General features: G+C 50.5%; 7 protein-coding genes across 7 annotated transcripts; 3 read left to right on the top strand and 4 right to left on the bottom strand.

The window, feature by feature from the left end:
- Window positions 1-5: 5 nt before the first annotated feature.
- On the bottom strand, window positions 6-659 carry AKAW2_70269S (uncharacterized protein; the record flags this gene model as incomplete). The annotated part of the gene is made up of 2 exons (XM_041682831.1): window positions 6-262; window positions 326-659. 2 exons carry the CDS (start codon window positions 657-659, stop codon window positions 6-8), a joined length of 591 nt encoding a protein of 196 aa, XP_041547153.1.
- A 478-nt stretch (window positions 660-1,137) lies between these two features.
- On the top strand, window positions 1,138-7,947 carry POL2 (DNA polymerase epsilon catalytic subunit POL2; the record flags this gene model as incomplete). The annotated part of the gene is made up of 3 exons (XM_041682830.1): window positions 1,138-1,745; window positions 1,804-1,943; window positions 1,994-7,947. 3 exons carry the CDS (start codon window positions 1,138-1,140, stop codon window positions 7,945-7,947), a joined length of 6,702 nt encoding a protein of 2,233 aa, XP_041547152.1.
- Window positions 7,948-9,685: 1,738 nt separating this feature from the next.
- On the top strand, window positions 9,686-10,444 carry AKAW2_70267A (uncharacterized protein; the record flags this gene model as incomplete). The annotated part of the gene is made up of 2 exons (XM_041682829.1): window positions 9,686-9,783; window positions 9,853-10,444. The coding sequence occupies 2 exons, from the start codon at window positions 9,686-9,688 to the stop codon at window positions 10,442-10,444; spliced, it is 690 nt and encodes a 229-aa protein (XP_041547151.1).
- A 637-nt stretch (window positions 10,445-11,081) lies between these two features.
- On the bottom strand, window positions 11,082-12,137 carry AKAW2_70266S (AMMECR1 domain-containing protein; the record flags this gene model as incomplete). The annotated part of the gene is made up of 2 exons (XM_041682828.1): window positions 11,082-11,550; window positions 11,635-12,137. 2 exons carry the CDS (start codon window positions 12,135-12,137, stop codon window positions 11,082-11,084), a joined length of 972 nt encoding a protein of 323 aa, XP_041547150.1.
- Window positions 12,138-13,377: 1,240 nt separating this feature from the next.
- Window positions 13,378-15,323, bottom strand: AKAW2_70265S (putative regulatory factor Sgt1; the record flags this gene model as incomplete). The annotated part of the gene is made up of 3 exons (XM_041682827.1): window positions 13,378-14,745; window positions 14,801-15,000; window positions 15,059-15,323. The coding sequence occupies 3 exons, from the start codon at window positions 15,321-15,323 to the stop codon at window positions 13,378-13,380; spliced, it is 1,833 nt and encodes a 610-aa protein (XP_041547149.1).
- Window positions 15,324-15,738: 415 nt separating this feature from the next.
- On the top strand, window positions 15,739-19,527 carry AKAW2_70264A (putative spindle-pole body protein (Pcp1); the record flags this gene model as incomplete). The annotated part of the gene is made up of 3 exons (XM_041682826.1): window positions 15,739-16,329; window positions 16,377-19,228; window positions 19,296-19,527. 3 exons carry the CDS (start codon window positions 15,739-15,741, stop codon window positions 19,525-19,527), a joined length of 3,675 nt encoding a protein of 1,224 aa, XP_041547148.1.
- A 1,028-nt stretch (window positions 19,528-20,555) lies between these two features.
- VPS4 (AAA family ATPase VPS4) lies at window positions 20,556-22,085 on the bottom strand (the record flags this gene model as incomplete). The annotated part of the gene is made up of 4 exons (XM_041682825.1): window positions 20,556-20,777; window positions 20,848-21,298; window positions 21,368-21,700; window positions 21,787-22,085. 4 exons carry the CDS (start codon window positions 22,083-22,085, stop codon window positions 20,556-20,558), a joined length of 1,305 nt encoding a protein of 434 aa, XP_041547147.1.
- Window positions 22,086-22,498: the final 413 nt, after the last annotated feature.

Raw genomic sequence — 22,498 nt, 5'->3', positions numbered from 1 at the left:
AAAGCCTACCAAAATTTGTAGTTCGATAGGTTGGTCCAGCTCTTCCGTTTCCTTTCCTCCTCTGCCAAACGGGCGGCTTCCTCGATCTTCTGTTCCTTCTCACGTTGTTTCTTGTCCTTGAGTGCCTTCATCAACTCAACTGCCTGTTTCATACCGTCCAATTCCTCCACGCGACGCCGTTGGCAGAACTCGTGGGCTGCAAGCGCTGTGATAGCGAAAGCACCTACTGCCCAGTTACAAGCGGTCCACATAGAGCGCAATCCTAAATTCATTCAATCCATCAGCGACCATGTACTATACCAGACCCGTTATTATAATATCGTACCTCCAACCACGCCCCTAACGCCGCCTACACCGAACCCGGCCCCGATTCCCAGCAGCAGCGAGTCACGCGCACATGGCGCTTTGTGGAAAGACATGGCATTTTCGAGCGACATTGTTTTCATAGCCTCAGTGACCGTGATATCCTTTGCCTTTTGTCCAGTCTTGGTGGTCGCTGTAGGCAGCATATTCACGGGCTCTTCGGGGTTTCCGAAGGCATCCCACAGCTTCCCGACCTGCGACTTGGGAAACTCATGCTTCGGTTTCCGGTCTGCCTGTTGCCCAGGCTCCCTCACTTCCGGGGTAGAGGTAGTTGGGTCCCGCGCATCGTCGGCCATTATGTGAGATCCAATTGTGGGTTCGAGATACCTCGTCGTCGCTCTATGTCCAATCTATGGCCTTATGCGGGCATTTTCTCTACCGGGTAACTATGCGCGGTATACGGATCAACCTATTATCCGGTACCTCCCGGCTAGCCAGCAGAAATGGATAGTTTCCCCGAGGTGCCTGCGATTATCCAATGACTACGCGTAAAGTAGAAAACGCGAACGCGTCGGAATGGCGTAGGGCAAATCTGGGCTCCGCAACATGCAAGTGGATCAACGACCAATTCAGTTACATTGGAGCGCGCTCAACTGTGTCTGTGAAGAAACGTCCATTTCACAAAGAAAAGAAGCTAATTTCCACCAACAGTCAACTATGCGCAGCTTTGTCCTGTGTTAATCACACCATTGCTCTTCCATGTTTCGCCTAACTCATTATCGCCTTGCTCTGCAGTGATCTTCAGCCCCGGCCAGTGGGCGCGTCGCCGTCGCAATGCCTTCAAGAAAACCCAGCAAGTTTGGGAACAAGTTCCGATCAAGCGCGGCCTCCTTTAACCCCAAAAGAACGAAGACAATCGAGTTCTCGTCCCTCCGATCCACTGAAGCAACCTCTCAAGATGAGAAATTCGAGGCAATTCGGCTGGCCAACAGCATCGATGAATCCTTGGGGTTCCCTCGGTTTGAGTCCGGCGAAAAACGAGTCGGCTGGCTCATCAACATGCACAGTACCTCCATAGAAGATCCGAATGTCCCCGGAGGACGCGCCGGCGTGGATTACTACTTTCTCGAAGATGGAGGTGGGAGTTTCAAGGCAACTGTTGAATACGACCCATATTTCTTAATTGCTGTGAAGAAGGGCCGTGAAACTGAGGTCGAGGATTGGTGTCGGAGGGCGTTTGAAGGGCTCATCAAGAAGATAACGCGGGTGGAGAAAGAGGATCTCAAGCTGCCAAATCATCTGCTTGGGTACAAACGGACATTTCTCCAACTCAACTTTGCGAGTGTGAGCCACTTGTTGGAAGTTCGCAAAACACTTCTTCCTCTGGCGGAGAAGAACAAGAAGAATGTAAATGTGATGGATACTTATATGGAGATCTCCAGGTACTTGCATTGATCTGAAATTTATGTCTTGGGAGTTCGGGCTGACTGATGTCTATAGCGCAAATGCTGGGTTTGACCTTTTTGACGATGAACTTATTAATGAATCACGATCTAATGCTACTATGAACGCGAGCGACTTCATTATTGATATTCGAGAATATGATGTTCCTTATCATGTTCGAGTCTCGATTGACAAGGGTATGTGTACTCATCATATGTAATCTCTTCACGTCGCTAACGGCTTCAAGACATCCGAATAGGAAAATGGTATACAGTAGAGGCGAAGCATGGCGTTATCTCATTGACCTGTATAGAAGAACGACTCACGCGAGCCGACCCTGTCGTTCTAGCATTCGATATCGAGACAACCAAGCTACCGCTGAAATTCCCCGACTCCGTGATTGACCAGATCATGATGATATCCTACATGATCGACGGGCAAGGATTTCTAATTACCAACCGTGAGATCGTATCCGAAGACATTAATGATTTCGAATACACGCCCAAGCCAGAGTACAGTGGTCCTTTCATGATCTTCAACGAACCCGACGAACGCGGTGTTCTAGAGCGATTCTTCGAACATATCAAAGAAGCGAAGCCTACTGTCATTGCTACCTATAACGGTGACTTTTTCGATTGGCCTTTCGTGGAAGCTAGGGCTAGCGTTCTCGGCATCGACATGTACAGAGAGATTGGTTTCCGCAAGAACAGCGAGGATATCTACCAAAGTGACCACTGTGTTCACATGGATTGTTTTGCCTGGGTGAACCGTGATAGTTATTTGCCCCAGGGAAGTCGCGGTTTGAAAGCTGTTACTGTCGCAAAGCTTGGATACGATCCCGACGAACTCGACCCAGAGCTGATGACTCCATACGCAAGCGAACGCCCTCAGACCCTGGCAGAATATTCCGTTTCCGATGCCGTCGCCACATACTACCTCTACATGAAATATGTCCATCCTTTCATTTTCTCCCTGTGTACGATTCTTCCTATCAACCCCGACGACACGCTGAGAAAAGGAACTGGAACTCTATGTGAGATGCTGCTCATGGTGCAGGCGTATCAAGGAAACATCGTCCTGCCGAACAAGCACAAAGACCCCCCGGAATCCTTCTACGAAGGACATCTACTCGAATCAGAAACGTATGTCGGAGGACACGTCGAGAGTATTGAAGCCGGTGTGTTTCGAAGCGATATCCCTGTTACGTTCAACGTGCAGCCTTCAGCGATAGACGAGCTCCTCCGCGATCTGGATGCGGCGTTGAAGTTCAGTATCGAGGTAGAAGAGAAAAAGTCGATGGACGATGTTACGAACTACGAGGAAGTTAAGAAGCAAATTGCGGACAAGTTGATTGACCTCAAAGAGAGACCACACAGGGATGAAGTGCCCTTTATCTATCACTTGGACGTTGCATCTATGTATCCGAATATCATGATCACCAATCGACTGCAGCCTGACTCCATGATACAAGAGTCGAACTGTGCCGCTTGTGACTTCAACCGACCCGGAAAGTCATGCGATAGGCGAATGCCATGGGCATGGAGAGGTGAATTTCTTCCGGCCAAGCGCGACGAGTACAACATGATTCGTCAGGCTGTTGCAAATGAGAGGTTCCCTGGAAAGCACAAGAATAGCCCGATGAGGTCCTTCGGTGATATGAGCATCGAAGAACAAGCCGGCATCGTCAAAAAGCGACTGCAGGATTACAGCAAAAAGATTTACCACAAGATTCACGATAGCAAAACAATGGTCAGGGAAGCCATTATTTGTCAGCGAGAGAACCCATTCTATGTCGACACTGTCCGCAGTTTCCGTGACCGAAGATACGATTTCAAAGGAAAGCAGAAGGTCTGGAAAGGCAAGACTGATGCTCTCAAATCTTCAGGCGCATCAGCTGCAGAGGTGGAAGAGGCCAAAAAGATGATCGTCCTCTATGATTCCTTACAGCTTGCCCACAAAGTCATTCTTAACAGTTTCTATGGTTATGTCATGAGAAAGGGATCTCGATGGTATTCTATGGAAATGGCTGGTGTTACGTGTCTGACTGGTGCTCGCATCATTCAGATGGCAAGAGAGCTAGTTGAACGCATTGGACGACCCCTGGAACTCGACACTGATGGTATCTGGTGTATGTTGCCGGGCTCGTTCCCAGAGAACTTTTCATTCACCCTAAAAAACGGCAAGAAGCTGGGTATCTCATATCCTTGTGTCATGCTGAACCACCTTGTCCACGGAAGCTACACAAATCATCAATACCAGACTCTGGTCGACCCTGCTACATTCAGATACGACAGAAACAGTGAGAACTCTATCTTCTTCGAAGTCGATGGTCCGTACAGAGCCATGATCTTGCCAACCTCAAAGGAGGAAGACAAGAACTTGAAGAAACGTTATGCAGTTTTCAACCATGACGGCTCACTGGCGGAACTGAAGGGTTTCGAGGTCAAACGTCGTGGAGAGCTGAAACTGATCAAGATTTTCCAAACTCAAATCTTCCGATTCTTCCTGGAAGGCACAAATCTTACTGAGACGTATGCCGCAGTGGCTAAGGTGGCTGACCGATGGTTGGATGTACTTTACGAACACGGTGCAACTTTGGCCGACGAAGAACTTATCGATCTCATTTCGGAGAACAGGAGCATGACGAAGACACTTGAAGAGTATGGAAACCAGAAGTCAACGTCTATCACAACTGCACGGCGTCTGGCAGAGTTCCTGGGTGAGCAGATGGTGAAGGACAAGGGCCTAAACTGCAAATACATCATTTCATCCAAGCCACGGAATACTCCTGTCACTGAACGAGCCATTCCAGTGGCGATTTTCTCTGCTGAGGAGAACGTAAAGCGTTTCTTCTTGCGCAAGTGGCTTAAAGATGACCCCGGCGATATGGATCCTCGTACTGTGATTGACTGGGACTACTATCTTGAGCGTCTGGGCTCCGTTGTGCAGAAGCTCATTACCATCCCCGCTGCGTTGCAAAAGATCCGTAACCCGGTTCCTCGAGTTGCTCACCCCGACTGGCTGCAACGGCGGATCAACACCAAGGATGACAGGTTCAAGCAAACGAAGATGACAGATATGTTCATCAAGTCCGATAAACAGGAGAAGAATCCCTTGACAGACATCTCGACGAATATTCTTGACCATCGTGTCCAGCATACAGGTGATCTGGATGAAGCCCTTGCCAACTCTACACAAAAGCTGAAGCCATCATCCGAAACTAAGGTCTCCCAAAAGCGAAAGCATCCGGAAGGTCTGTCGAAGACCTCTCTTGATCCTTTCGCCACCCTGCCCGCGAAGATGCCGTCAATGGCGGATGACTATGTTGGCTTCCTGAAATATCAGAAGCAGAAGTGGAAGATACAGAAACAAGCCCGAATCCGTCGTCGTCAACTTTTCGGTGAAAGGGCAAACGCAGGTGGTGATTCCTTGAGCAATCTTTTCAGAAACCAAGCCGAGTTGTTATACATCAACACCTGGCAGATTCTGCAGCTTTCAGAGACGGGAAGGCCTGGCATTGTGCGAGCGTTTGTGCTGATCGACCGAAAGATCCATGCTCTCACAGTCAAGGTGCCCCGGCAGATTTACGTCAATCTCAAACAGGACTCACTTCCTGATGTTGACGTGCCCGACTGCGAGGTTGAAAAGGTCAACCACACATTGCCCAACGGACATCCTTCAGTCCATCTGTTCAAGTTAACATTGTCGGAAGAGACGTATCTCAGCGAAGCGGAAAAGATCGATGTTCTCTTCCAGCACCCTAGTGTTGAGGGCGTTTACGAGAAGAACATCCCTCTCAACATCCGGGCAGTCCTTAAGCTGGGTAGCATTTGTACGTTCGATGAGGAGCAACGGGGTGTTCTGGGAGAAGGCCTGGACCGCGGCTTTGATCTTTCGACTCTATGCCGGACAACGACGGAGCAACCGTATCTTCTGGACTCGCCACTTGCCTTCCATTATCTCTATCATGTCGCATCTGGGGACAGGCAGATTTTCGCCCTTTTCTCCAGCACGAAAAATGAGGCACATGTCGTGATCCTGAACCGCACGCGGGATGTTCAGGGTCTTCCGAATCTCGATAAGATCTATTCTGAACTTCTCACGCGTAGAATGCAAACCATGGAGGGAGACCCGTCACAGACTGCTTTCGAATATCAGGAGAAAATCCATTTCAGGACTACGCAAGTGACCACTAGGAGAAAGGCCCACCTGGAGGTTGGAGACTTGATCAAGAAGTTCAAGTCCGAAGAGACCATGCCCGCTGTTATGGTCATCCAGTCACAACAAAGGAAGCGTCTGTGCCATGATATTCCGATCCTTCGAGAGTACCCTACACTGCCGGTCAAACCGGAAGTGTCAGATATGGATCTCCCACCACTGGGGTGGCAGTCCTTCATTGCCAGACGATTGGTCACTCACTACCTCTATCTCTCCGCCTGGATTCAACACTTGACATTGCTAGCTAGATACGGTGACGTTCCTCTTTGCAACTTGGAGAACGATGACCCTCGCTTCCTCATTGATATCTCGTATGCCAGACGGCTCCAACAAAACAACGTTGTGCTCTGGTGGTCTTCGAACCCAAGGCCTGATCATGCGGGCTATGAGAAGGACGATATCTCTGGTCCTCTTGAGAAAGTCTCCATGCCATCGGTGAATGTTCCAAGTGCGTATACCACAGTATGCATTGAGTTGGAAGTTCGTAATTTGGCAATCAACACAATTCTCACATCGTCCATCATTAACGAGATGGAGGGTGCGGATACACTCCTGGCTTCGTCCGGCCAATCTGCAGACCCTAACGGAGGCGGTGTCTTGTACTCCGAAAAGGCATTCGCTTCAGCCGGCGCGGTTGTGCTGCGTGAGATGGTCAAGCACTGGTGGACTGAGGCTTGCGACGGAAACAGCATGGCAGATATTATGGTGCAGCATTTGATCCGATGGGTAGAGAGTCCGGTCTCATGTCTCTATGATCGGTCCTTGCATCACTACGTGCGGATGCTGTCACGGAAATCTTTCCAGCGCCTGATGGCTGAATTCAGGCGCGTTGGGTCAAATGTCATCTTTGCTAGCTCCACCCGCCTCTTGCTCCAGACCTCCAAAACGGAGGTGGGCAATGCCTACGCATACAGTCAGTACGTGCTCAAGTCCATCCGAGCCAACCCGTCGTTCCATTTCATCGACCTTGAAATCAAGGAGTACTGGGACTACCTGCTTTGGTACGACGAGTATAACTACGGTGGCAAAGGTTGCCAAGAAGTCGTCGAGTCCGATGAACAAGAGCTGGAAACGGTCATGCACTGGCAACTCAACCGTACACTGCCCACGCCCATGCAAACTATTTTCCATGACTGGGTTGTGGAGTATATCGAACTCATGCACGGTCTCAAACGGCCGGATACAAACGACTCCACACCCCGATTGACGCAGATTCCAATCGGACGTCCCAGTGACGAGGATAGCCAGGAAGTTTCGGCTGCGCTTGCAGAAAAGTTTTCGAAGCCACTGAAGAAGCAAATCACTGGTCTCATTCGTCGGCAGCGCGACGAGCTTCTTCACCCGGAGTTGGCCTCTGATTACATCTTCCCTGTCCTCCCTGGTGTATTGTCGGACCCTAACGAAGAGAAGCGCAACCCTGTGTTGGAACTCGTGAAACTACTCATGCAAGTCCTTAGTCTGTCAAAGATGACCACTATGGAGACCCGGTTACTGCGGCGCGAATTGCTCGCCCTGTTCGAAGTGCGAGAATTCAGCAAGGAAGGCCGCTTCGAGAACCCCGGCGCGAGCCTCAAAATTCCAGAACTCACCTGCGGCTCATGCTGCCTGATCCGAGATCTGGATTTGTGTCGGGATGAAGATGTATTGCCCGAGCCCGGAGTTGACGCTGGTAAAACTTCGACCAAGCCATGGCGTTGTCCCTTCTGCCAAACGGAATACGACCGATTGGCACAGGAAGAGATCTTGATTGGTCAAATCCAGGGGTACATTGTCGGGTGGCAGACACAGGACCTGAAGTGCTCGAAATGCGGAACGCTAAAGGTCAGCGACTTCATGGAGCACTGCTCCTGCAGTGGCGTGTGGGTGGAAACGATGGATCGGAAGGAGATTGAGAGGAAGCTGCAGGTCTTGAACAGCGTGGCCAAGTTCCACGGGCTGAAGTTGTTAGAGAGTGTTGTGGGAGAAGTGCTTGCACAGATGTGAACATGTGTTTGTTCTTGCATGATTGCTTGTTGTCGTTTTGAGCGTTGATGGTTGGTGGCTATACCCGCGGTAACTCTTATACACTTCAGTTTCGATATATACATGCGGCCGGGGGCAACATTGGATAGGCGTTGTGGAAGGGATTAAGGGTCATTTGAATGGCGTACATAGCATTGTTATTATCTTGACTCCATTCAATACATAGTGTATGCATAATAGGATCTCAAAACGACGCTTGTTGTAGCAGTGCCAGTGCCCTCTTTTATGGGCTGCTCAAGATGTCGGGAAAAACCTCCGGACCTCCCCACAGTGAGCTTTCGATCTGAGAAACACATAGATGTATTTTATAAGGGTCCTAGGCCTGTTGCCTACTTCCATAGTGGGTGTAGAATCACATTCGTCTGATCGGTGTATATCGCAATTAATCGCATTCTATAAATATACGAGACCAAGTGCCCCCAATCCATGGATGAGACCTGATTAGCACCTCGGCACGTGTGTTTGTGGCAGGCGCAACACAATCCGATCTGTCACCCCAACTTACTTTCCTTCCCCTTCAACACGCCGATCTCCATCAATTTTGTTTCCCACTTTCCCCCAGAAGGGCAGCATCGCTAGCAGCGTGTTTCTCTCTTCTGTAGATATATCCCAGAAGCATCATCCTCACCTGGCTTCTGATAACACCCCCCCACTTTGAACAGTGTCCGCCCAACGGCTGTCTGCAACCAAAACCCCGCAGTCGGAACTCCACCACATCGTCCCATTGCGACGGAACAATCCAGTCCCTATTTCTGCCTATCACCCTGGCACGTTCCACTTTTGCCTGTGAATCCTTCACACTTCCTGCAGGTATGTAAGGGGTTTTCTGATTGGGCTCACCTTTATTGGGTCCAGGATCCGCTATCTTGTCTATCCATCTAATACTGACCGCGGGGCTGAAGACGCAGGCCCGAACCACCCTTATCCCGTCTGCCTTGAAACCCCGGACCCTATCGACCGTCCACCCTTACGAACTCCACCCCTGAAACACAATTCCGTCGCTTTTCTAAAATATCATATATAAATGGCGTCGCAACCGCAAGCCGGTCAACGGCCGAAAGTCCAGCCCTGCCGATACAAGACCGGAAAGACCCTAGGAGCTGGCTCCTACTCGGTCGTCAAGGAATGTGTGCACATCGACACCGGCCACTACTATGCGGCCAAGGTCATCAACAAGCGCTTGATGGCTGGACGTGAGCACATGGTATTTCTTTACCCTCATGAAGATCCAGGTGTGGCTGGGGAGAAAGTCGAGATATAGCAGGAAGGCTAATGATAAGGATTATGGGGGGGTTATCATGATAGGTTCGAAATGAGATCGCGGTGCTAAAAAGGGTGTCGATGGGGCATCAGAACATTCTGACCTTGGTCGATTACTTTGAGACTATGAACAACTGTATGTGCATGACTGGTGTGGGGTCTAGTATCAAATGTTGTCGAGAACTAACTATCCTCGCATTTTACAGTGTATCTGGTGACCGATCTTGCGCTTGGTGGCGAGCTTTTCGATCGCATTTGCCGAAAGGGCAGTTACTACGAATCTGACGCTGCGGATCTTATTCGTGCTATTCTTTCCGCTGTGGCATACCTGCACGACCACGGCATCGTGCATCGGGACCTGAAGCCAGAGAACCTTCTCTTCCGCACTCCGGAGGACAATGCAGATCTACTGATCGCGGACTTTGGTTTGTCGAGGATCATGGACGAGGAACAGTTCCATGTTCTTACAACGACGTGCGGTACACCGGGATACATGGCGCCCGAGATCTTCAAGAAGAGTGGTCATGGAAAGCCAGTGTACGTTGCTCGCCATGGCAATTTGCCAATCCGACTACTATTTTCATATACTAACGACCAACCCAACAGAGACATCTGGGCCATCGGTGTCATCACCTACTTCTTGCTATGCGGCTACACCCCCTTTGACCGCGACTCCAACCTGGAAGAGATGCAGGCCATCCTTGCAGCAGACTACTCCTTCACCCCCATCGAATACTGGCGCGGTGTCTCCCACGACGCACGGGACTTCATCAAGCGTTGCCTAACCATCGACCCTAGCGCTCGGATGACAGCCCACGACGCCTTGCAACACGCCTGGGTCAACCCGCCCTACGACACATCCGCCGACAAGCTCGGCTCCGGTGAAGATCTCCTCCCGACCGTCAAGAAGAACTTCAACGCCCGTCGCACCCTCCACAAGGCCATCGATACCGTTCGCGCCATCAACAAGCTTCGCGAAGGCGGCGGCCTAATGATGGACGGCATGATGAGCGTCGACCCCAAGCCCGAACGAGTCAACGGCAACGACGTCATCGAAGAACGACGGGACCACGACGGAGACATGGAAATTGACGGTCGTGCCAATGCTCGTGGTCAGACGGAAGAGCAGATCCGTGCTCAAGAGCGGAAAGTCCAAGAAATGGTCGCCGGGTTGTGGAGTCGGACTGGGAAGAAATAAGGGTCGGTAATAAATATATATACATCGTATTGTTATTACTTTTTGTGGGATTGTTTCTACTACTTACTAAGCTTATATACCTTTGCTCCCTTTCGCTGACGCCCTCTCTCTTATCATTATCCTATCCACTGCTTACTACCCTTGACGGGGAAGGATTCTGATCATTATCTGGTGTGGTTTTTGTGACAAAAGAACAGATATTTCGGTCTTCGTCCTTCGATGCTCTTTTATACCTAGTAGTAACTATAGCAAATGATGTAATTGGTTGATTGATGGATTGATTAATCCTTCAACTAGATTGAGCCCACATTACGTCTAGTACTGTAAATAGGGGTGGATTGAACTTAGTAGCTGGACATTAAGCACACAAGGCACTTCAGTGTACAATATCAGAGAGCTACAGGATATAGTACCGAAGGGGTCTATTCGCGAAATGAGCACGCTTAACCGAAAGATACATATATTCCCATTATTATAACCACACAAACGGTTCGTGTACGTGGTTTCGCTGTTTACATGGCATGTGGCAAATATGTCCCAAATGCATAAAATAACCAAAGTGACAAAACGCCTCTCGTCTCATTAACGCCATCGCATCATTAAACATCCAGGTTGAATGGAATCATTGGTTGGCTCGTCAACTCAATAGCTGTTGGCTCCCATCGTCTAGCGAGAGGACCCATTGGCGCCATTCTTGCCATTCCGCGTAGCTGCTGCTGGCCTTGAGGCCCTGGTACTTGACAGCTCGAAAATCGGAGACCTGCTCCCATGGCTTGGTTGCGGCGGCAGCGCCATGACCAGCATTGCTGCTGCCTCGCAAAAACCGTCTCGCCACGCTCTCGGAGGGCCCATCCCAGCCTGCTTTGTGCATCAGGCTGTTGACGGTCTCTTCTTTAGTCCATCCCTGCTCGACCGCGACATCAGGGAGGTAGGTTGCGCCATAGCGTCTGCCGCGATGAATGAAGGAGATGCGAAGGCCATGCACCCCGAGGATCCAGTCCAGAGCGTTGGTGCATGGCTCGAAAGACCCGAGCAGCGTCAATGAGCAAGAGAGAGATGGCAGAAGAGACTCTGGAATGGGGGAAAACCGAGTGTCATCAAACGCGCTGTGGGCGGTTAGCATGCGCGAGCCTTGCCAAGGTGTAGGTGGAAAGGCCCGGTCTCATGAATAATGAAAGGGGTATACGTACGATGTGAGCGCGTAGGATTTCAGGCCCTCGGCAAGCTCCTGCGCCTCAAATGTGCCAATGCAGCCCCGGAGCGATTTGTGGCCGTGTTTCGAAACAGTATTCCATGTTACAAATAGAGGATATTTGTCCTCTCTCGGCTTGCCACTGGCCGTGTCTGACGAGGAACTGGGTGTCGTGACTGAGGTTGAGCTTGACAGGACAGACTGCGATGAGTTGGTAGACGCGAGAGATTGAGTTGTAGAGGAGCTCGAGCCAGACTGAAGTCGGCTGACTCGGGGTACTTTGATTTTCTGGGAGCGACTGCTTTTCCCAGAAAGTGGCGCGGTGTTCTCGTCATCGTCTACGAATTGCGAATCGTCATCCTCATCTAACGCGGCGAGCTTCTTATATTGTTCGTGTCGTTCCCAGAGCTCTTCCACAGACGCAAGGCTGATTGGTTCTCTGCGCCTATAGGAGGCAGCAAGGGTCTCGAAACAGTAGTAGCATTGAGCCGGGGTGGCCATTCTTTATATCCAGATGTATATTTGCTTAGATAAAGAGTCACGGAGTCAGGACTTTCAATGAATATGTATAGAAACAGCGACGTCGATTTGAGGTCTGTTCGTCACAGCCTAGGAGTTCTGCCACTAGACAGGCACCCGGTTGCTCGGCTTGACCGGGGGAATCCGACACCAGAAGGCTACTTGCGGCACAACAGGTCCGATGGGACTTGAGATGAGATGGACCAGATGTTGAACGAAGAGGCCAGCAGAAACGTACAGTCCAGTGCCAGGGATCCGCCCAGAAGGTGAGAGTCCACGGAAAAGGCAGCAAGAGAGAGGCAAATGAGAGAGGGGAAGGAAGAGGGGGAAGAAGCCCAACGAGGGGAAGTACGAGCCAGCCCGGCCGATAACGCCGCCACGTGATCGACACGGGGGGCTTATCGGCAGGCCTTCTACCTCTTATCGGGCTTATCGGGGCCGCTGAAAGAAGATCCCTTGTCAGGCAGTTACTATATGGTGACAAGCGTACTACAGCATCATCATGGTGGTGGCTTCATCAATTGATGGTTTAATAGTATGACGCTGCATCTGGCATGGGTTGATGGACATGATGTTAGTAAAAGTACTGGATTCTTCACCAAATGAGTCCAACTCCAGCAAGTGTCTGAGTTCAATGTATATATACACTACAGTACTAGTATGTGGGGTTAATACTAGAACTACTACTGTGTGATGCAATCACTTCATCAGGCTGTCTTCAGAATGTTATAAGAGTAGTAACTAGTATATACAGTATCCAGTATGTCCATGGTTCCCTAAAATTTCGGCACTTATATTCTACCATGTCCGATATAACACCGATACAGCTCCATGAGAGCAGCCAGTCCCATGGGAAGTAAGGAGTGGTTTCATTGAAAAACGTCTAATGACCAGCTTTCCCAGACAGTGAGCACGTACTTTCAGGTCACATTTGACCTCGCTTTGCACTTCAGCTGAGCCTTCATGAGATTTACGTTGGCAGGCTGAAGTATATAGGGCTCGATCCGAGCTCCTCACAGCAAGCGTTCAGCTTCCCAGGACCCTAAGCATAGTACGACGGTAGGGAAGTACCTGCCCTCTTGTCTGGCAGAGGTATGTGAGGTCATCTCGTCTGGTGACGAACCATTGAAGGACCATACGTTAGCGACTGGCCATACATCATATTGTCGTTGACAGTCAACCCAGGACATTATTGGTATTCTCGTCATTTATAGTCGCAGTATCAGCGGTGGCGATCGTCCTTGGGCATAGCCAAGTTCATCATGGAAAGCATGTTTCCCGCTGGGCCAGCCGCACCACCTTGGCCCTGAAGACTTTCGAGAAGGTTTTTCGCAAAGTTGATGTCAATGTCTTCCTCATCCAGTTCAGGTAGGTCATCGTCATCTGCTTCTCCCGACTTTGTATCAGCCAAAGTCTGCTTGTCACCGGCTGCCTTGGGCTTGCGATTGAGATCAAGCACTCCCGTGCCTTTTAATTCTGCCTCCATTTGCCTCGAAAGCTCCTTGATCTGCTCCGTGTCATCCTCGGATTCGCTATCCAGTTCCTCCACTCGACCCCGAGGCTTCGAAGGCCGAGACGAGCCCGGCAGACCAGAACCGCGTGATGGCATTCCCATCATCTCCTTCATCATCCTCGAGAATTCCTCTTCGTCAAACGAAGCCTCTTTATCTTCACCGTCACTGCTCATCTCATCCTCATCATTATCGTCATCATCGGTGTCAGTGCCATAGTCATCAAAAAATTCCGCTCCTTCGAAGCCAGCCGCATCATCATTCAAGAACTTCTCGAATTGCGCCACAATACGCTGAAGATTTTCTTGCGCGTTCGCATCACCAAAGGTACCCTCAGCGCTCGGTCTGCCGTCTTTGTCTTTCCCCTTGCCTTTGAGCTCTCGATCTAAGTCTTCAAAGCTGATGTCGAGCCACTTCTCGTCATCTTGTCGCTTGTCCCAGGTTTCGATATCCTTGTCTGTGGGCAGTTGTTCATCGCCAGTGTCCAAATCTTCCAGGATAAGCTTCATTTCTCGGACGGCCGCCTTGTCTTGATTCTGAGGGTCCGTAAGAAGCATCTCAAATCCACAAGCCAACTTCATGCCTATCTCGGCCCGATCATATGCTTTCTGATCATCTGTCGTGGGAAGTTTATCGCTCCATGACTTCGGTACTGGAAAGTCCTGGCTTTTGAGCTGCGCATATCCAACTCGCGTGAAGCGGACGCTCACGGTGACGAAATCCTCAGGCTTGAAGATGAAGCTGTCGGTATCCTTGGATCGAAGAGGACGCAGTGCAATCGGGTCGCGCAGATAGAAGGCTTCCACAGCGGCAGAGATATATGCGGGTTTCTGATGAAGTAGGAAGGCAACTTTGCGAGGGATGGTCACGAACGCAGAGTGAAGGTTTTCGTTGATCTGCTGGGGATAGTTACGCAAACGGTAGAACGCCTCCTCCTGAATCATGGTAGACCTCATCAGACGTGCCGGCTCCTCCATGATGATCTTCTTCGCATCCGATAGCGAGATCTTTTCCGTCACTCTATCTTTCTTATCGTTCTTGGGCTTGATTATGACAAGCTGACCTTGATTGATCCAGACCTGGGAGGGAATTAGCCTGCGTCATAACAGACATCATACCGGAGGTGCCACTGACTCTGTTATCTGCTACCTCAGGTTCCAGCCAAGCAGGTAGCGTGGCGGCAGCTTCCACCAAAAGGAACTGACCGTCACCATCCACAGCTTTCGCCCAGACATTTTTGTGTTTCTTGGTCAACTCGCGCAACAGATACACGATAACCCACTCGTCCTCAATTGAATCGCCGAAGTTGGTGCGCCCGTGCAAAGAGGTGACTCCTAGGTATCTGTTAGTGGCTGGAACAAGCAATCAGTATAATGAATGAACGTTGCGCACCATCATCTTTCGTGATTTCCAGCCGAAAGCTTTCGCGTTGCCAGATATAGTCCTTTAGCAGGTCTTTTACCAATTCTGCAGAAGTACGTTGCACCTCTACCAATCGCGCTCGTGTTTCAGCGACTTCGTCGACGACAGCGGGGGCGGGGCTGGAAGGAATATAGTAAAGAGAATAATCGACACTATCGTCAGGGATCTCCGGCTTGGGAATGGGGTGGAAAGTGGACTTGAACCACTCCAGATCCTCCTCCGACATGGGTGCCATATTGCGAATATTTGCAACAGGCACACTTTCTGTTTGACAATAGTTTGCAGGCTGCTGTGTGCAGTAATTCAACTAACTTCTTCGGTCATAAGAACTTTGAAAATAAATTACGGCATGACTTCATACCGGACGAGACGCGGCGAATTGCTTGGCCGCGGGCCCCGTGACCGGGCGCTAGGTCGCGTTGGGCTAGATGTCAACAAGAACGAGGGCTTGAGGCCTCACCGCCCAAAACACGTCCCGTATCGCATCGCATTTCCAGTACTACCTTAGATTGTCAGTCCCCTCCGCCGCGTTCCCCCCGATTTCCAGTGGTGTTGTCGGCGATGGTTTCCCATTGAATGGCCTTCGCTCCTTCCCACACACTGTTCACACCAATTCTCAGCACTATAACCCCGCGTTATACCCGTCGACCATGGCGTATCCGTACATCGACACGCCGCGCACCGAAGTCGACGGAAACGCGACTTACTTGACCGGCTATCGCAGCGTGGGACGACCCAATTTGACGGCACTCGACTCAGTGGAAAATTCGTTTGCTACGCCTTCCAAGGATGATGACCTTCTTAAAGGTCTTGGTGACGGTCGAAGGCGGACTTCCGGGAGTTTCAAGACTCATACGCCGCGTGCAGGCGCAGCTTCCAAATCGACAAGAAGCGCGTTAAATAGTCGACATCAGCTTCCTACCGCAGCGCCTCCAAAGGGTGAATTTACGCCTCTTATGAGGAGTGCCACGAAGAACAATTATTTGCGAAATATGTCTACGACGCGCGGACCGAAGACCCCGGGACATATAGGCAGGAGTTATTTGAGCAATGGCAACACGCCGGGCTTGCCTGGAATGGAAATGACCGATATTGATGAGGAGGACGCGACTGACGATCAGCCCACTCCTATCCCGCAGGTTGCAAGCAGCAGCGTGCAGAGCACACCGCTTCCAGGGTTGTCAAGGAACGGTGGTGTCCTTAATGAGGGAAATAACATGACATTGAAGGAACAGGAGAAGGTGAATAAACGACTTTTGTCACCAGGAAACTTTGCTAACAGCAATAGATGATCGATCAATTAGACAAGGATAATTTCGGTCTTAAATTGAAGATTCACTTCTTGCAGGAGCAACTGGAAAAGGCCGGACCCGCTTACAACCAAGCAGCACTCAAGGAAAACACAGAGCTAAAGGTCTCGAAATTAACGATGCAACGCGACATCTCACGCTACAAGAAGAGCCTTCAGCAGGCTGAACGCGACCTCGAATCGTACCGCATACAATTTCAGGAGCTCAGGGAGAAAGCGCGGGGAAGACCGACCGACGATACGATACAGCGCGAAATGGATTTGATGCGGGAAGAGATTGAATCGAGAGACAACCAAATCAGGGAGCTCCAGGAGGATTTGAGGGACGCCAAGGACAGCCAATCTCAAGAAATGGAGAAACTCCGTGACGAAGTCGAAGACCTCGAGGCGTCGGTACGAGAGCGGGATCGGGCTATCGAGGAACGCGACGAAGAGATCGAGGAATTGAAGGACAGAGACGGCAAGGAACGCGATGCACTCACTGAGCTGGAATCAGAACTGCAACGTGCGAAGGAGCAGATGGAAGAGCTACAAGAGTCGCTGGATCAGGCAAAGTCTGATGCAAGAGAAGCGAGGGATGCCGCAAGCCAAGCCGCCATGGAGAAGGACCAGGCTCAGAAAGATCTCCAAGAGTTGCACGATGAGATGGCGAACAAGTCTATCAGTACAAGTGGACTGACACGCCAGCTGGAGGAGAAGGCAAGTAAGTTGGAGGAGGAGCTTCGTGAGCTCCAACAAGAGAACAACGCTTTGAAGAAAGATATCGAAGCGCGATCTGATCACGAAGCCCGAGTGGAGGAGCGATACCGGGAATCTCAGCAACAGATGAACGATAAGGAGCGGAAGCTTCAGGATGATGCTGCGCAAGCCAGACACGAGCGAGACTTAGCCCAACAGGAATATGACAGGATCTCCGCCCAATTACAGGAAGCACTCGACGAAGTTCAACGCAAAGCGGAGGAGAAAGAACTCCTACAAACCCGACACCATGCATTGACGGATGAGTCCGGTGGCCTGCAGCAGGAGCTGGCGCGAGCGCAGTCTAAGATTAAGGAGCTACAACAAGCCTTGGAGGAAGAGCATCACCATGCGCTAGACAATACAAATACTGTCCGTAATCACTACAAGGAAGAAGTCGAGAGACTTCAAGAAGAGATTGAGGCTCTCCACCACGAAATCGAAGACAAGGAAGGCCAATTTGCGCTCGAGCAAGACAGGTGGGAGAGCGCCAGGCGTGCCTTGCAGTTGCAGAAGGACAGGGCTGAGGATCAGGCAGCTGGTTTCAAGCGCACAATTGAAAAGCTAGAGCAAGTCGAACATACTCTGTCCGGAAAGGAGATGAAACTGCAAGAAGTCATCGATAGCGAAAAGACGCGCCACTTCAATTCGGAGGCTGTTTTGAGCCGACAGGTCAAAGAACTGAACGATGACCTGACATCAAAACGGGAGATTATCGATGAACAGCGGAATGAAATCCTTTCTCTCAAGGAGGACTTGAGAATTGTTAGACGCTCAGAGGCAGCGCTTCAAGAAAAGATCCAGGCTCTGGAGGATGAAGTTGTTGTCCTACAATCAAGCTTGGAGGAAGAACAGGAGTATACCAAGGGCCGAACACAGAAAGGGTCTGCAGAACACGACAGTCAAATCCAGAAGCTCATCAACGAGAAACAGAGACTCCGTGATCAGCTGGCTAATGCTCATGTTGAATTACATGACTTGCGGACGTCTGCTGCTGAGATTGAGACCGAACGCGATGAGCTTCAGGTCCAACTGGATCAGGCCCAAAATCAAGTTGACGACACGACGCGTTTCGATAAGGAAAAGGTCGATCTCCGAAAATCCGTCCTACGGCTTGAAGGCGAGGTAAGACGCCTCAAGGAGGACAGAACTTCATTGTTGGAAGCCAAGGAAACGCTAGAAAAGCAGCTAAGTGCTGAGATCGAGCGGGCTGCCCTGGAAGAGAACCGTCTGTCTGCCGAAATCGACCAACTTCACGATAAGCTACACACGGCTTCGGGTGGAAGGGATCGCGAGCTTGCATTGACAAAGAGTAAGGCTCAACGTTACGAGAGACGCATACAAGAGCTTGAGAACCTCCTTCAGCAGCAGCCACATGCTGAGAACGAACATTCGACTGCAAATGGAGATCTCTCAATGCTTCGTCATAGTCTGGACGAGGCTCGGAAGCGTGAGAAGACGTTGCTGCAGCGCGAAGCCGACCAGAAGTCGTCCGTCAGAAGTTACAAAGCACGGCTTGCTGAATTGGAGAAGGAACTGCACGATGCGATGATGAAGAAATACGAATCCCACTCACCCTCCTCTTCACCCTCCAACAAACTCCATGATGAGCTCCGGAACCTACGGAAACAGCTGTCTGAGGCACACCGAACGCTACGGGAGGTCAAATCGAAGAATCGCGATCTTGAAAGAGCCGCAATGAGAGAAGAAGACCAGCGTGATCTTCATGAGCTACTCAAATCATCGACTCTGGAGGCTGAATCGCTCGCGCTCAAGGTGTCAGAGCGAGAGGCCCGTATGGCCGAGCTCAAGGCGCAAATGCGCAGGATCCGTGATGAGCGTTCATTCTGTGCTAGAAAGGCTGAATCGGCATTGAAGGAGCTGGAAGCCCTGCAAGAACGTTATGACCATCTTGTGGAGAAGATGGGGACAAAGAGCGAGAGCAGTAAGACAAGGCATGAGAAGGAGATGCTCGGTCTAGGCAAGGAAATTATCTGGCTTCGTGCGCGACTAAAGCGTGAGGAGAAGTTCCGCCGTGACCTGGCTTGGAGTAAGGGCTTGATGGAACTTGGCGAGCGTGTTCGGGTTGCCTGGTTAGTTCCCTCATTTCTATAACTACCCTTTCTGTATAATGGTTAACTAACATCCTCCTTCCAACAGCAACGAAGCTGATCTCCGCATGATCTCCGACATGGGCGTCAAATCCCGTGACCGCAACAAGACCCGCACTCCCCAATCCAAGTTGAAGACTGCCGTCTCCATGGTCAGGGCCGTCGTCCGCATGCAAAGGATGTGCCAAGACTGGAAGAAGACGAAGAAGCTTGGTGAAGGTCTCAGACGGGCGAAGAACGAGGTGCTGAAGAGGCGAGACGCTTCCTACAGTAAATCCTGATCGCCCTCTCGAACCGTCTTATGTCGAGCCTCTCTCTTTCTTCCTCCCTTCCCTCTTTTCCTTTGACTGGGGCTACCCCCCATTGTTTTCCAATGATTTTGCATTTCCTTTTGGGTTCGTTGAGAAGATTCCCCGGCGTTATTTCGATGGATGTGTCTTAAGGCGTTGTCCTCTCCTAGGTTGGATTGTGAAAGGAATTGTCGTTGGTACTGTACCTACTAGCTACCCACTCTGTGTTTGTGTAGTTGCAACCCCAGGGACATTGGATCCCTCACACATATACTCTTATTCTTAGTTATGTTGGTTCTGGATGGTTAGATTGAATGGTTAATGAGATATGTCTGAGCCTAACATTGATATTATGGTTATTGTCTACCAGTAGTGGGTGTGTTTTCGGTCAACAGCCCTCAGGAAAACATTTCATAAAGACCACCACAAAGGCTACTTAGTCTATACGCACATAACGTAAGAATTGGATTTCCAGCCGACATTCATTTCATTCCACACCGAGCTCGTCATGTAGTTAGGTAAACAGAAACAGGAGAGAAATAAAAAAAAAACAGTGGACTTTGAATTAACGCCTCGCCTTGCTGCACAATGATAAAAACAGAGTTTGCCTAACACCGAGATGGAAGGTGAGAGGAAAATATAGGAGAGATAAAGAAAAATAAGATAATGGGGATAAGGTCGTAGGAAGCATTTCGATGGTGTAACGTATGTGTGTGTGTGTGTGGTCGTGGATTTTTCTTTTCTTCTCTTTCGTTCGTTCGTTCATTCCAATTGAGCACCTGATACCCAAGCATGCATGCCAAACTCATGTTCATCGAACCAATATCGGGATGGGGGGAAAGAGGAAACCTGAATCCATGACAGGGACGGATGAGAACGAAGGCTTGACTTTATGGGAGCGTGGTTGAATCTATCGGGTCGTGATGAGACACAACGAGAGGGAGGACGCATGGACTCGTTTGTCTTCTTCTAGATGGAGAAAAGATGGATGTGTGTGGACAGTAGAATGAAGGATTGGATTAAGCACCCTCGCTGCCGAATTCCTTGGTCCATTCGGAGTTTCGTTGCAGGTCTTCTTGACTGACGGTTGGTCGGGAGTTGCGGACCGCCTTGATGAAGTCTTTCAGGACAAGCGGGGGCTCCAGGAGCTGGTCGGCTTCTACGGTGGTCCATGACATTTCCATTGCGCCTTGATCGCCCGGTGAGCAGGGGGTTAGCTTTTCGGCGCCGTCGAGGATGACCTGGTTTTCGTGGTTAGTGGTATGCTCTTCTCTTTTGTATGGATGGATGGTGGGAGGATAGCGGGCTCACCTTCTTGTAGTGTGTTGCTGTTTGGATCTTGCGGATGGGTTGCATCAGCGCATCCTGGACAGCAATACTGATATCGCTACCGGAGTAGCCTTCGCTCATCTCCGCCAGGGTTCGGTAGTCGGCTTGCGTCAATTCGCAGGGTGTGGAGCCGACAGCCAGCATGAACATCTTCATTCGTGCATTGATATCGGGGAGACTGATGTGGACTCGACGTTGGAACCGACGACGAATGGCGGCATCCAATTGCCAGGGAATGTTTGTTGCGCCGAGGATCAGAACACCCTTTGAGTCTTTACCTACACCGTCCATCTGAACGAGCAATTCCGTCTTGATACGACGAGATGCCTCCGATTCACCTTCTCCACGAGGACCGCAGAGCGCGTCGACTTCGTCAATGAAAATAATCGCCGGCTTGTTTTCTCGGGCCATGTTGAAGAGCTGCTTCACGAGTCTGTAGAGGTGGGTATGTTAGCTCTAGGAACCAACATGTGGCAGCATAAGATCCCTAAGGTATCCATACCTTTCACTCTCACCCATCCACTTCGACACCAAGTCACTACTACTGACACTGAAGAACGTGCTGTTTGCCTCTGTCGCAACAGCCTTGGCGAGATATGACTTTCCCGTACCCGGGGGCCCATACAGCAGGATACCCTTCCAGGGTTGACGCTTCCCCGTGAAGAGGTGTGGGAACTTAATAGGTAGAATGACCGCTTCCTTCAATGCCTCCTTTGCGCTCTCCAGACCGGCAACATCCTCCCACTGCACGTTGGGTTTATCCGACAAGATCGCCCCAGCAAGGGCGGACCGTAGCTTCTTCGAGTCGGCGTCCTCGCCATCTTCGTCCTGGTTTCTAAATCACCGAACAAGTAGTGTCAGCACACAATGCTCTCTGTGCCAGAACCAATCGCAAGGCGATGTCGGCAGACATGTACATACCCTCCCTTCCCACTCCCCTGCGCCACCTTGCCGTTAGCGCCCACCGCACTCGGCTTTTTTCGATTATCTAGAGTAGCGAGATGGTTCTTGAGCTTCTCCGCACGATCCATGTACTCGCCCGCCTTTGCGCGGATCATCTCCTTGGACTTGGGGTTCTTCTCCCATTTCAGTGCCAGCATGAACAGTTCCAGCGCCGAGTAGTACAGCTGATAAGCCTTCTCGTATTCGCCCTCATTGTCGTGCTCGATGGCCTTCTTGACGGTGTCAATCGCCCTCCCTAGGAAGTCGGTATTACTCATGGTGTGAAAAGGAAAAGGATCGAAGTGTCGTTACGGAATGATCGCAGGAATAGGAAGCAAGCAGGGCTGCCTGGCTGGATTGGTTCAAGGCGGGGAGCGAATGACGACGGAAGCCTGCCTGGTTTCGTCCGTCCGTCCTGTAGTAGTACTTAGTACTAACTAGTCTGTGTCTCTGCGGGCGCAAGAAGGGAATGGGGACTCGATTGCACCGGAACACGGAACAAACAATGACGTATATGAGTAATTCTTAGCGAATAGACACTTCTTCCAAGGGGGGAGTTGAGAAGGTCCTTAATCAGGATAGAATGGTAAAGGAGGACATTCAAGAGGAAATACTTAGGAATGGAGGAATGGCACGAGAGACAAGAGACAGAGAGACACCGAAAAGGCGGGCAGACGGTCTTGTTTACCGT

This window comes from Aspergillus luchuensis, chromosome 7, assembly GCF_016861625.1.
Source record: "Aspergillus luchuensis IFO 4308 DNA, chromosome 7, nearly complete sequence".
Lineage (NCBI taxonomy): Eukaryota > Fungi > Ascomycota > Eurotiomycetes > Eurotiales > Aspergillaceae > Aspergillus > Aspergillus luchuensis.
The sequence above is the reverse complement of the archived record's forward strand: the minus strand, read 5'-3'. Positions and strand labels throughout refer to the sequence as shown.